This window comes from Eurosta solidaginis, chromosome 4 (assembly GCF_040869045.1).
Source record: "Eurosta solidaginis isolate ZX-2024a chromosome 4, ASM4086904v1, whole genome shotgun sequence".
Classification (NCBI taxonomy): domain Eukaryota; kingdom Metazoa; phylum Arthropoda; class Insecta; order Diptera; family Tephritidae; genus Eurosta; species Eurosta solidaginis.
The window spans coordinates 25,348,036-25,362,956 of NC_090322.1; the positions used below are offsets into that span (position 1 = coordinate 25,348,036).

The window sequence follows — 14,921 nt, forward strand, 5'->3', positions numbered from 1 at the left end:
CCGCATAAGCGGGCGCGTAAATTGCCATTGTGAATGATAATCATTCACAATGTAAATTACTACAAATCACACCATCTGTGTCCCAAATATTACACTTTATCTGACTTTTGGCTAGCCAGCTGTTTGAGGAACGTATTTGTAGAGCCAATGTAAATACCATCTGCGTTGCGAATAGACCGGCATCAATAGCCGTTTTTTTACACGTAAATGTCTATACGCTTAAACTTTATATGGACTGCTAAGCGTCAAACTTTAAATACACCTCTGAAATTGCTGCGCATAAAATGTGTACTACTAAATTTCAATACGCATTATACTCAGATGTAACTGAAATATGTGTTTTTGTTTCACCCTCTACACTAATTCTATGTATTCTATGTGTGACCACAATTCATCGCAACTGATTTAGCTATATGTCCTATGGCCATCAGAAGGTTGTGTCTCCGCTTCTCGGTACACCCTGTGGATGTAGCTAGTTATTTAAGTATCAGTAAGGGTGCCTTTAGCATAGACTTGATTTGACTTGAGAACTGTCACTTACAGTTCTGTTAAATGAACATTGCATGTTACTGATTACTCAAAACTTAGCAACACTTAAATTGACTTAGAAGTCTGTTGAATTTTGATTTTCTATGTAAGTTCTAAGTGACGTTTACATTTTGAGATGCCATTTGCTTGTTTCCATTTCATTTTGACATTTTGTCATACAAATTGATATTTATTGATTATGATGCCAGAGTGTATGCGCTATGTGGAGTATAATCGGTGCTAAGGATCAGTAATGGGCCCTTTAATCTCTATTCGTATCTAAAAAAAAAAAATAAATATAAGGCGCGATAACCTCCGAAGAGATCTAAGGCCGAGCTTCTCTTCCAATTTACGTCGTGCTCCTCTTGATTTTCCCTACAAATTGGCCGGACGGGACCTACATGATTTTATGCCGACTCCGAACGGCATCTGCAAGGCAGATGAGTTTTCACTGAGAGCTTTTCATGGCAGAAATACACCCGGAGCACTTGCCAAACACTGCCGAGGGGCGACCCCGCTTAGAAAAATTTTCTTCTAATTGAAAAACCTTATTTCTAAAATTTTAGATGTTGCTTTGCCCGGGGTTTGAACCCAGGGCATCCGATGTGGTAGGCGGAGCACGCTACCATCACACCACGGTGGCCGCCGATGTATCTGGTTCGTGTTTCATTGGAACACGAGGAATTTCTGTCCAAAAAAAAAACAAAACAGCTGTCGTATGTAATTGAGAATGGCTCATTACGAAGAAGAAGAATTCTACACTTTGCTAGGATAATTGTTTTCTTATATTTCATAAAATAGAAACAAAATAAAGAATTTATTAATGTAAAACGCAGCGTACAAAAATAAAGGATACAGCAAATTATATTAAAACCGCTTAGTGATATTAACCCTTAGAACGGGCACCATGAATTTCCTGCGACAAACGTTCAACGTTACGAAACAGCTAACGCAGACAGGTTTGTAGAATACACATGGCCTCTAGCCAACAACACCTGCCAGTTAGCATGTAACCAACGACTAATTTTTAACTTTTTTATCAACAGTACTAACTGGAAATTTGTTACAGTCCGTACAAAGTAGCAGCATTTTGGAAACTGCATATCGCATGGCTTCTTCATTAAATCAAATGCATCGCAGAGGCCCACACTTCAAGAAGCGACCACCACGTAAGCCACTCGATGGCAAACCATTCGCTAAAGGTGTTGTACTTAAGACGCTTATCAAAAAACCAAAGAAACCCAATTCAGCGAATCGTAAATGTGTACTTGTACGTTTATCTACCGGCAAGGAAATGGTAGCGTATATACCCGGTGAGGGTCATAATTTACAAGAGCATAACATTGTACTATGCCGTGTGGGGCGTTTACAAGATGTGCCTGGCGTTAAAATTAAATGCGTACGCGGCAAGTACGATTTGCCACATGTTATTAAAAAGCAGGCATGAGGAAAAGTAGTATCTTTGAAATGATATGAAAATAAATACAAGCAAACGTAAAAAAAAAATGTTAAAATAAAGTATCCTTTAACAAAGTAAACGGAAGCACACTTATTTTAAAAATATCTGCTTGAGTGCATATTTAACCCTTTTCATGGTGCGCATGCACATTGGATGATTTGGCGTTTTACAATGCACATTTTTATCATTTAATTGTTTTGTGCGTAGGGATATGAAACTACATATTTAGGTTTGATATGCATTGATTTCAATATCCCAGAGATTTGTTTACCGCGCGTGCCGAGCATGCGCTCCAATCAGTTGGGGGGATAGATGAATAAATGCATATAGCAATTAGAAGGATGACGGAGCAATTTTTTGAAGGGTGCCTAAAAGGAAATTGTGCATTGCAATAGCAGTGCGGGAAAGAGTAAAAAATCACATAATTGAGGTGTATTTTGTAGGCTTCACTAAATTTATCAAAATTATTACTAATAGTTTTATGCTCTTTCTATGCTATGTATCTATAGTATATGTTTGTATGTACCTTCTGCTTTTCTTATTGGGGAAAGGAGTGATACCTTTGGAGCCGTAGAAAAATTGTCCTATTGCACTAGAAATATTCAATTATAGGCTCCCTAATTTCGTGATAATCACTTCTCCAATATCTTGAATAATCTATTTGACATTAATCTTTGCTATTTTTTTATTAGCACACCTGCCTATCTTATAACATATATGTATGTATGTACAGCTGACATTCATTATGACCATTTCGCATCAAACGTTAATCCATATTTTCCATATCTATTATATTAACTGCATTTACCAATATATAGATACATATGTATGTATATATTAGGGTGGTCAAAAAATATTTCTATTTTTCCCCTTTTCATACAAATCTTTGCCCCTTTTACAGATTACAACTCAACTTGTCAAAAACAGGGTCGGTTGAAGTTGTCTGGGGGCCTACTCTGTATTGCGATGCGAAAGGCAGTGCGATGCGAAAATAAATTGCGATGCGAAAGGTAATTGGAACTCTGTAGCGCTATCGCATTGCTAACAGTGTCGCTTTTTTATTTTTCGCTAATTTTTTGCTTGAGTATGCATCACTGACCAAAGTCAAAGAAAGAGAACAAAACAAACAAGGCGATTACAATTTCGGCTAACGATTAATTTTTCTTGAACAAATTAAAAAATGGATTCTGTAGCATTATGGGACGATTTAAATGAAGAAAGAATTGATAGGAGGATTATAAGGGACAACTCCAAATTATTGGCCGTTGTTTTCGCGTTGGGTGTTTTAAGTAACCCTTTGGCCAAATCTGGGTGTATTGCCATGAAGTCCACTAGGAGTTCGAATTGTTGCTTTTGTGTTTGTTTTGTTTTTTGAGTTGTCCTATATATTTTCAAAAGAATGTACAATGAATATAAAGATATCAATTTATAAAATCATCAATTAATACTTACATATTTGTACAATGCGAATGCCTATTACTTGTAGCAAGAAAAATGCGAAAATGAATGCTGTTTGACATTCGCTTTCGCAATACAGAGTGCCGGCAATGCGAAAAAGGAGAAAAATTGCGAATGGGCAAATTGTGAATGCGAAAGTCAAAATATGCATGCGAATGTCAAGATACATAGTACCGATTTTGCGATTTCGCGTATTTTTGCTTTCGCATCGCAATACAGAGTAGGCCCCCTGGTCTAACAACTTTTTGTGGCATTACCGTTTACAACCTTGCGCTGGTCAGTTGTCAAAGACATCAAAATTTGACAACTGATTACTAGCAGTTGTCTCATACAATTTTGCAGTTGTTTGGAAAAAAGGTAAAGTTTTACAAGACGGTTCACCACCTAATTTTTAACAAAAATTTTTAAAGTTGGTATCAAAAGACACGTTTCGACCTCCGTTTTTAGAATCCGAAGAAAAAATTAAAAATTTCATTTCTGTCATATCATTTCGGTCCAAATTTTCGTGTGGTTGTTGTATTTTGGCAAATTTTTTGTACACTTTAATGCAGAAAGGTATTTGACCAGGGTTATTTTTACAAATCGCGGCCGAAGCCCGCCAAGGCAGAAATGTGATCTGTGCAAAAAACCTATGGATCGGGCCTTATATTTCGGACCCTCTCGGGGCCATTTTATTGGTTTTTGTAAATATTTTCGATAGAAATAAATTTTTAATTTCCGCTTTCGGATTCTTAAAACGGATGTCGAAACGTGCCTGGTATCACCTTTGATACTTTTTGAAAAACTTTCTTGTAAAATGTTGCCGGAAAAAAATTAAAAAAAAAAAATGGAAAGCGAGTAATTAACCTTTTTAAAATTAATTTAAACAAACTTTATAATCAGCAATTTTGTACACATTTATAGAAAAAACAAGTTTACATTGAACGAGGCAAGGCGCAATTCGGATGCAGCCAGAATAGGTGAAATTATGCGAACGTTAGTCCCATTGATACTACCCACTACTCCAGGGAATCCTGTTTTAGAGTAAAATGCGATTTTTGTAGCTCTTTGCTCTGGAGTCATTGGGGTTTTTATCCACTTCGCACAAATATGCTCCTCAATATCTCTCAATACCTCTTTATTTACTGTAGATGTTATCCAGTCCAACACTAAAATCATTTCCACAGCATTTTAGATAACTGCCGTCAGCAAGGAATGTAGTTTTAAAATAGGGGTACAGCCCCCTCGAACAATATTATTCCTTACTTAAGCGAAAATAACTTACAAATCTGCAAAATAACTTCATTAGAAGCTCATCATTTGTCACTTAAACGTTTTCTTACTTTGTGCGTGGTAGTTCCAAGGGAATGGAGTGATCATGAGAATTTTTTCCGCTTTCGTCGTTATAAAATAAATTTAATATTATTCAACTGATATCCATTTTGATATTAATAAAAAAATTACTTTTGCAAATGCTTGAATTTCCGCCACAAAATGATCAGCTGTTCATTTATTTGTCAAACTTGTCACTTTTTAGGTTGCCAGCACTTCAACTGAAATAAGTTGTTACTCGTAATACCAAACAGGAGTTGAGTTGTCTTAAAGTTGAGTTGTTTTAATTACAACCCAACTAAGTTGAATTGTAAACCGTAATAGGGACACTTATTGTCAATTTTCAAGTATTTATAAAAAGTGCACCAGAGTTCTCACCTTTAGTAGTCAAATCACTAGCTGTACATGTTTACATATGTATATTTATTGAACGGTCTACTAAAACAGACCGACAGATTTTTTGCTAAATTGACTTGTTTAGAAGTTATTCGAGATTAAGTCATAGCCTCAAACTGTATGTGATTCCCTTTACGATTTGTATGTATGTATGTCCGGAAGAATATTTTAGCCAAACCAAATACAAGTTTGTTTTGGCCTATAACGATCTGGGAGCTATCAAAATCAATACAATATTTTTCCGATAACCCTAGTGTGTAAACATACATATATACGATGCACATTCGTATGAAATGCATTTTTCAAGAGATTATTGACCGATGCTTACTAACGTCCATCTATTGTCTCGCATTGTTTGCCTAACCTTTTGCTCACATTCGCCGCAATGACAAGCGTAAAAAGGGGCAACTGATTTGATGCCTTTGTGCGTGCATAATAAGCAATCCACATTTGTTATTGGGTATAGTACAGCAAAAGGACGATACAGTCTATGCGTGGGCGATGGAAAGGGTATTAGTTTGTGTGTGTATCTCCTATGAAATAAAAAAAAACTTAACTTTTATACAAAATCATTCAAAATTGACTTGCGTACGCTTTATGAAATACAAAAAAAAAAAAAACATGATTATTTAAATTTTAAACTGCGCTGTATTTAATTTTGCTCAATTTCCGTTTGTGTTCCCGTACTACTTCCGTTCCACTTTTTTCTGCTGTTATGATATGCTTATTATCGATTGTTACGAGGAGTCGATTATTATATGTGATAAGCTCAGTTCTTAATTGAAAAGTTGACTCATGCATCACGTAAGTCCTGTTGTTTTGGTAATGAAATACAAAAAAACAGGCCCGAATGTGTAGGGTTGAGCTACTGATAAGGATTTGGTTGAGTACGCGCATCAACATACTTCTTATTGTAGTAATAAAGATACTTCCCGAAAGCTTTTGGGGTGTTATGGTGTTGCTGTTGTTGTAGTGATAAGACCACTCCCCGAAGGCTTTGGGGAGTGTTATCGATTTTGATGGTCCTTTGCCGGATTCAGATCTGGTACGTTCGGGTAACAAGCACCATTAAGTCACCAACTCGACCATCTCGGGTACGATTTAGTATGACCACATGAAACCCTCAAGGCCATAATGCCCTCCCCCCTATATGCATGAGGAACTTGGGGTCGCCAGCCTCCTAACCCGATGGGGTTGTGTTATAGAGAAATTGAGGGATTTTATAGATTTTGATGGTCCTTGGCCCGGCATTGATCTGATACGTTCCGGAAACTAGCACAATTAATTTGATATACATAACTACGTTGAACCTTCTATTTCATCCCACATATTCTGTGAAAATCTTGGGTTGCCTGAATGACACCTGCAAAATATGTGTGTGATACTTTAGTATTTATAACATGATTAGCCTCGCATCTCCTGAAATCACTCGTTCATCTTGTTTATCTATTTTCTTGATCAACTTCGAGCAGCACGTCACGACAAAACATTTTGCGGCCCCCACGACAGCCAGTTTCACATATCGAAATATTATCAGATTGGAGCTTCACCTTTGGCTCAAGTCAACTATGAACAAAACTCCTCTAATTAGTTAGCCACATACTAATCGCACACACATATAGACACTTCACATGGCATTTCCATGTCCACAATTAAACAAATGTGAAACGCTTCGACCTGACCAAATAATATCTTTTGAATGACAACAAAAATACCTTCGAAACAACTCCTTGTAATATCGTCTCCCCAGAGTCGCAGACCACAGATTCCACCTAAAAAGAGAAAGAAATATTTATCGCACGGAATGGTAATCGACATCCAAAAGCTACTCACGAACGAAACCAAGGCAGTAACAATTGCTAGGCTCAATACCATCCCGCAACCCGAATTTCCACAACTTTCAGAACGCCGTGGAGAGAGCCCACTTATTCAGTTGTACAATTAGCTTCCGTCGTGAAATAGGCTTGACACTTCTTTTCAGTAGTACAAAAAAGGCATGGCACAAGTTGCAGTAACACAGACCATAACTTCTTAATCCCTCAATGAGTTTCCCGGTTGCATTTGCTTTAGTTTCTCCAAACGAGCATATATATTTTTTTACAATAGCTGGGTGCCGTATTTTACAGGTAGTGTGCTGGCTCACCTTTTTACTAGCCCTATTTCTGTAATTGCCAACTGGCACACTTTTATACTATTTTTTATATCAACGCCAACACAAAGATCGATCGATTTCAGATTTAAATCTGCACGATACAAAAATAAGTGTAGAATCATCAAAATAATAACATATTGCGGATTATAATTCTTTGACATATTCTATGCACAAAAAATAAGGTAATGTGGTTCTTACAACTTACCACCTGCCATTTTAGGGTGATTTTTCGTTTTTTTTTGCCGCTTTAATGTACACCAATCGAAATTCTAACCCGTTGTTGGACACGCGAATACCACAAGCGGTGTTTCATTAGAAATTTTGATATACATATATATGTACATATGTATATACATTTATCTTTCTTGTTTGCATGCTTATGTGGTTGAATTATGTGTAATTAATTTTTTAATAAATGTCGTAGAAGTAGGGAAAAGGTAACAAAGATTTTTCATAATCATTTTTTTTACTCTTACACTATCTAAAACTCATAACTCGCCATCAGCAGCATTGAGTATCCTTTTTATCGATAGTTTGCTTCTATCATATTTCTTAAATGTATCGATTAATATTAGTAGTAACAGCACTAATGCCGGAACTAGTTTTAAATACGTTAAAGTGAAGTGTTAAAGTGTATTTCAAATGCAAATTTAAAAAAGTGAAAAGTAGGTAAAATTCGCCTGCAAATAATATTAATTAAGTTAATTAGTGAAATATAAAAAGTCTTTGTTATGATGGTCGCTTTTGTGGGCTGAAAATTATGTTCCATTAGTGTAATTCAGAGTGAAAATTATGGTGTGGCGATGCTACTGATAGTTACAAAAAAAAAAGAAATGGCGCGTGTGTATGTACAAATCGTTCGATTGTGCGAGAAAAAGTTATTCGCACGATCAACAGAATTTCAAGAAGAGGCGAAGCTATTGTAGACAGTAATAAATCATGAATACATCAATATTGCAGGTATGTTTACTCAGATAATTGTATCAACGAGCTCCCAACTAGAAAGTACTAATATAAAGCCAGATAGTGATTTTTTGCCTCTGCAAAATATTTCAGTGAAGCAGTAAATTTTAACAACTTTCGGGTTTCGATTTTATTAAACAAAAAAAAAAAAAAACAAGTTGATATTGATGATTGAATAGGAACATGCATTCAGTAAAATGGAAGTTGACTAAACAGAGAATATGCACCTATTTAGATCTAAGTACTGCCGTATAGTACTAACGAAGGCAGACTTCCAGATCATGCCAACACAGTGTTGGTGCTAGTTGCGGTATAGAGAATAGAGGTTTACACCGATCACTTTATCGGCGGCGGCGGCGTAGGCTCTATTATATACCGGCGGCGGCGGCGTGAGCGGCGCGCCGACGTACGCCGATGTTCTTACTTTAAAAACCTTGATTTTTCTATTTAAAAAAATTATATTGAAAGGTTTTGTCATTTCGGAAATATCCGGGGTTTTTGCCTCAAAATCTCGCAGATCGTTCAAAAATTTTCAGGAGTAGCACCTTGCGGAGGGATTGTCCCTTACTCCATAGAGGCTTCGAACCTAACCCCGGGCTTTGGAATTTGTATTACTGCGTCTGCTGAAAAGAAATAGAGATACATAAAATGGTCACACTTTTGTCTGTATATCTATTGCTAAGCGTAGTTCCAACTGGGGTTAAATCCTAATAATCGTCGCGAACATAATTTCTTTAAATTATTTTTGGCGCCTTGGCGGTCACGCACAAAGGCGACTTACGGTTGCTATTAATGGTCTATTAATACTCATGACACTCGTGGCACAAGGCGCCTCCAGTTTTTTCGGCTGCATCTACATAATTAAAATTTTACAAGGACCCTGGATAAAATTTTTGAAATGTAGACCAAAGTTTGCAGACGTTTGTGTTCACAACATTGATTTCAATAGTCTTCGTTAAATCAAAACGATAATTTAGAATGAAAGTCGACCGATTTTAAATTGAAAGATGTTAACTGCTGTTTTCCGGTCTTATGATATAAGAGCTCATTATGGATTACAGCGTAACTTCAGTTTTCAGACTAGTTCGACTGTCCACTACATTAGGGTAGTAGCACACACGGTCATTAGTTCGATTGTCTTGGGAAAGCTTTTGCTTCACCACTTTGAGTGTTCTTGCGAAGGACAAAGCCTCACCTGGTAAATATATGTGCCTACATATTCACATTTGGAAAAGGAGCCGTAACGTGTAGGTGCTATTTAAACTTGGTTGATAGGCTATAATCAATGTGATTCACTCCAAGAGACTAGCTTTGGATAGGGCTGCTAACTTTAGGAAATGTTAAAGCGGGAGACTTGGGTGTTGAATGATGAAGTGTGAAAATCAAAATTTACATTTCAGACGCTATGTTATCGTTTCGCAAATAAACAGATGATTGAATGTAAGCCCAAGTGATTTTTCAAACCCTTCTCATACGAGGATATATGTTCCTCAACAACAACTTGAGGACAATTTGAAAACATGTTCGCCTTGGGTCATTTTATTTGAATTCATTGTTCTTTACTAATTTTTTGAAAAAAATATGCAAAGTGAGCATATAAATTTATTATATAACTTTTCTGTTATTGTTTTGTTTTAATAACTTGGTGAATTTGGTGATGCAAAGTCCGTCTTAAGCTGACATCGATAGCGCCTGTTTTTTTAATAACTTTTGAACAGTTAGAAAGAGTTAAATTTCGCAATTTCTTATAACTGGCAGTGATGCGCATCCGTTGATACCACTTTCGACCATATCCGACCAATTTTCGACTTGAACAATAAATGGCCTAAACAGTCTTAAACGAGTAGAAAATATATAGGGATTCAAGGGGTTGTGTAGCGCAACATATAGCTTCTCCAACCCAATTGTCAACCTCACCTTCGAGCGGCGAATCCCGTTTCACTAACAGACGAGGCTCTGGCGACCCCAAGCTCGAATTTACTGCAAATCCTCTTATTTGCAACCTTCTGCTAAGTTCGAATCGCCAAACTGTTGAATAAATAACTCCAATCTTTAATAATGCAAAATAGCCTTTTTTAAAGTACTTCACAATAAATAACTCTACTATTGCCCGACAGATTGCGTGCTTAATCAAAACTTAGTCTCGCGCCCCTACCGTTGGTGCTTTTATACTCTGTGATTTCCTCGTTGCATCTTCTAGGCGCTTCCAGAATTTACTTAGTTACTGCCATATAATTATAACTACATATGCACGTGTATAGCTTCTCATATGCGAGTGTATTTGTGAGCGACACTTCCACAATTACAATTGCATACTTTTGGGAGCATCTCAGATAAGATATCTGCATGTGTTTGTGCATCTCTTCTCCGCTGCGTATACGTACGTATGTGTAGACATAACGATTGATTCGTTTATGTAGATACATAATGATTAATTTATTTATGTGCATACAAGTCACTCTTAGCATCGGCTTAGAGATGACAGTACCCCTTAGTGTTGCTACTATTCGTAACACTGCCCTCCACCTAAGTCTGATCGTCCCGATCAGACAAATCCCTCGATCTAAACGCTGCCAGCCTTTCCAAATGAACCACCTTCATTTTGGTTCGTGGTTTGCCAATGGTTTGTATGCGGTACACTACATCGTTGATCCGTTTTATAACTTTGTATGGGCCTTCCCAATTACACTGCAATTTCGGGGACAAACCTTTTTTTCGTTGTGGGTTGTATAACAGCACCAAATCTTCTTCCTGAAAACCTTCCGAATTAATTGCTTTATCGTATCGGGCTTTCATCTTGTTACTCATAATCTTTGCTCGTTGTCTTACAAGATCGTGTATCTCTCTCAGCTCTTCTTCCAAGACACCAGTGGATATCTTGACATTTCTCTCCGCATCGGCATCTATCCCAAACTTCAAATCAGCTGGCAGTCGAAGGCCATTGCCAAAAATTACTTTTGCAGGGGTTTGACCCGTCGTCTCATGCACTGCTGATCGGTAAGCCATCAAGAATAATGGTATGCGGCTATCCCACTCCTTATGGTACTTGTCCACTACTTTCCTTAAGTGCTCCCCCAATGTTCTATTGAATCGTTCCACCATACCATCGGACTGAGGATGCAATGCAGTTGTCGGTGTTTTTCGAATGCCCAATGATTTACACATTTCCTGGAATACAGCTGATTCGAAATTCCTGCCTTGGTCGCAATGTAACTCCATTGGTACACCATACCTTGCAACCCAATTGTTTATAAACACTTCAGCTACTGTTTCCGCTTCTTGATTTGTGATTGGGTATACCTCTGGCCATTTGCTGAAATAATCCATAACTACCAGTACATATTTGTTTCCGCAGTTTCTAGTAGGAAATGGACCTGCGATATCCATAGCGATCCTTTCAAATGGCGTACCTGAGTTATATTGCTTCATCTGGCCATGCCTTCGGGTTTTGGGCCTTTTCGCTCTGCTACAAACCTCGCAGTTCGCAATCCACTCAGTGACCGACTGACGGCAACCAACCCAATAGAACCTCTGATTAATCTTCTCGAGCGTCTTCGTGATTCAAAAATGACCTCCGCTTGGACCATTATGCAGCTCACTGCGCACGCCAGGAATCCTCTTTCTGGGAACAACTATCAGTTTCTTCTTGCATTGACCATCCTCACTCTCCCATACTCGATGCAAGCAACCGGATATCAATTCTAAACTGTCCCACTGTGCCCAATATGACTTCGCAATGGAACTCTCTGCTGACATCTCCTCTCTATTTGGTCTTTTGTTCCGTTCAAGCCCTTGCATAACATGTGACAGATCTGTATCTTCTATCTTACACTTCCTTAGTTGTTCCTTGTCCCATTCATCCGCACACGTTATAGTCATTAGCCGGACATCTATAATGTCTTCTTTAGCCTCGGCCTTTGAACAGTGCTTGCACCCCAAACTACATGGTCTTCGTGACATTGCATCGGCAATTCCATGGGTACTACCTTTTCGTTGCTCAATGGAAAAGTCATAGCTTTGTAGTCGCTCGATCCACCGTTCCAATTGTCCTTCCGGATTACGGAACTGCAGAAGCCATTTTAACGCTGCGTGATCTGTCCTGACACGGAATCGCTGGCCGTAGAGGTATTTGTGAAAATGTTTAATGCACTCTACCAACGCCAACAGCTCTCTCCGCGTAACGCAGTAGTTCCTCTCTGGTTTTCCAATCGAACGGCTGTAATATGCAGCTACCTTCTCCTGTCCATCGACCAGTTGCAGCATATCCACTCGCATCTGTATCTAGAATAAATGTTGCTCCTAGAATCGGATATGCTAACATTGAGGCAGTGCACAACCGCTCTTTCAATGTTTGGAAAGCCATTCTTGCTCCTTCTTCCATTCAAAAGCTTTATTTTTTATTGTAAGCTCATGGAGGCTATGGGCTACGCTGGCAAAATTTGGTACAAATCGGCGGTAATGTGTGCACAGCCCAAGGAAACTTCTCAATTCATGCAGGTTCTGTGGCCTTGGCCAATCCTTTACAGCCTCTTTCTTTTCGCTCGCAATGCAGATGCCCTCTGTTGTTACCTTGTGACCCAAATAATTTACTTCCTTTTTAAACAGCACACACTTTTTGGGACTTAACTTCAGACCAGCGCCAGCTATTCTCTGGAAAACTTCCTCCAAGTTCTTAAGATGTTCATCAAAGTTCTTGCCCAATACGATGATGTCATCCAGGTACACCAAACGTGTTTTCCAATGTAGTCCTTTCAGTACCTGGTCCATGAGTCTCTCAAAAGTCGCTGGTGCATTACAAAGTCCAAAAGGCATCACTGTAAATTGCCAAAGACCATCACCGACACTGAAAGCTGTTTTCTCTTTATCTTCCTCCTTCACCTCAACTTGCCAGTAGCCGCTTTTCAAGTCCAGTGTGGAAAACCATTTCGTACCAGAGAGCGAGTCCAGAGTGTCGTCAATTCTCGACAATGGGTAGCTATCCTTTTTCGTGACGTCGTTCAACTTGCGATAGTCCACGCAAAACCTCATTTTCTCATTCTTCTTCTTCACAAGTACCACCGGTGAGCTTCATGGACTAGCTAATGGTTCGATGACGCCGCTGTCGCTCATTTTTTTTACGATTTGACTCACAACTTCCCGTTTCGCCAGCGGAACACTACGAGGAGCTTGACGTATCGGCCTCGCGTCTCCAGCGTCAATTTGATGTTTCACAACGTTGGTGCGACCTGGTTTGGAACCATCCTGGTCAGATATGTTCGCGTGCTTTAGGAGCAGTTGTTTTGCCTTACTCTGATAGGCTTCCTCTAGCCCCTGCGTCCATGCCGTGATGCCATTTGAAAGATCAGTATTACTAGATGAAACGTGTTCCTGGAGCTGTTCACAGTTAATAACTACTTCAGCCTCTTGACATCTTCTCAAAATAGCGCCTTTGCTCAGTTTGGGTGGTGACTTGAACTCATTGAGCACTCTTACCGGAATACGCCCATTTTTTTGTCATAGCCAGGGTTTTTCCTACAAGTATGTTCAGTGCTGATTTGCTTCCTGCTTGGACAACCCACAATTTGTTTGTCCCACAATCTCTATCAACCTTTGCCCAGATGACTGCTTCGGATTTTGGTGGTATTTGCTGACTCTCTTCCACCAGCACTCGTTTACTGCTGTAGCCTCTCTCGTAGCCGAAATTAAGTGGCACATCCATGTTCTTATATCGCATCGTCTTGCTCTGCATATCGATCTTGATGCCTTGGTCGATTAAGAAGTCCACTCCAATTATGATTTCATCAACAAACTCTACCACTATAAAATTGTGTACTACCGTGACGTTTCCAATTGCGACTTCACATGCTACTTCACCTAGAACCGTGGTGTCTTCTCCAGTGGCTGTACGCAATCTTGCTCCATGCAATGGTCTTATCTTCTTGTTGACTAAATCCGCTCGAATGATGGAATGAGATGCACCCGTATCTACAGTCAGTAAACGTTCCTTTCCATCCACATGCCCTCTGACAGTAAGACTAGTGGACTTGGAGATTTGCTCATCTCCTTCAGCTCTGCGTTTACGACCACCCACATTGTTGGAACTGCTAGGTTTGGTCTTGCAATAACGCGCAATGTACCTTGGATTTCCACACTTAAAACATTTGACTGCATCATTATTCTTCTGCTGCGTACCCTTCAATGCTTCCAAAATTGTGTCTACCCACTCTAGTCTTTCTACTTCCACACGATGAGCTTTATATGCTGGTTTACTCAATAGTGAGGCAGTTTCCTGAGTCAATGCATGTGATACCGTTTCAGCAAATGTTGGCTTTGGGTTTGCGTATGTGGCTCGCTTCGTTTCGACGTCCCGTATGCCATTTATAAAACTTTGGATTTTTACGCTCTCGGTGTATTCCACGGGTGCGTCCGCATTTGCCAAATGAGCCAACCTTTCAACATCCGAAGCAAACTCTTGCAAAATCTCATTAGCTTTTTGGGAACGGTTTTGCAACTCTATTTGGTGTATCTGCTTCCTGTGTTCGCTTCCGTTTCGCCTCTCTAGAGCACTCATCAATGTTTCAAAGTTGTTCCGCTCCCCCTCGAAAATAGTCTGTAGGATTTCAGCAGCAGGATCCGCCACGAATAGTGCAGCAACTTTATCTTCAGCCCTCCAGT

The 14,921-nt window shown here is 39.0% G+C and overlaps 1 protein-coding gene across 1 annotated transcript; it reads left to right on the forward strand.

Annotated features, from left to right (window-relative positions):
- The first annotated feature begins 1,253 nt into the window (after nucleotides 1-1,253).
- tko (technical knockout) lies at nucleotides 1,254-2,066 on the forward strand. The gene is made up of 2 exons (XM_067778694.1): nucleotides 1,254-1,487; nucleotides 1,575-2,066. Exons 1-2 carry the CDS (start codon nucleotides 1,436-1,438, stop codon nucleotides 1,973-1,975), a joined length of 453 nt encoding a protein of 150 aa, XP_067634795.1. The 5' UTR covers nucleotides 1,254-1,435; the 3' UTR covers nucleotides 1,976-2,066.
- The last annotated feature ends 12,855 nt before the right edge of the window (nucleotides 2,067-14,921 follow it).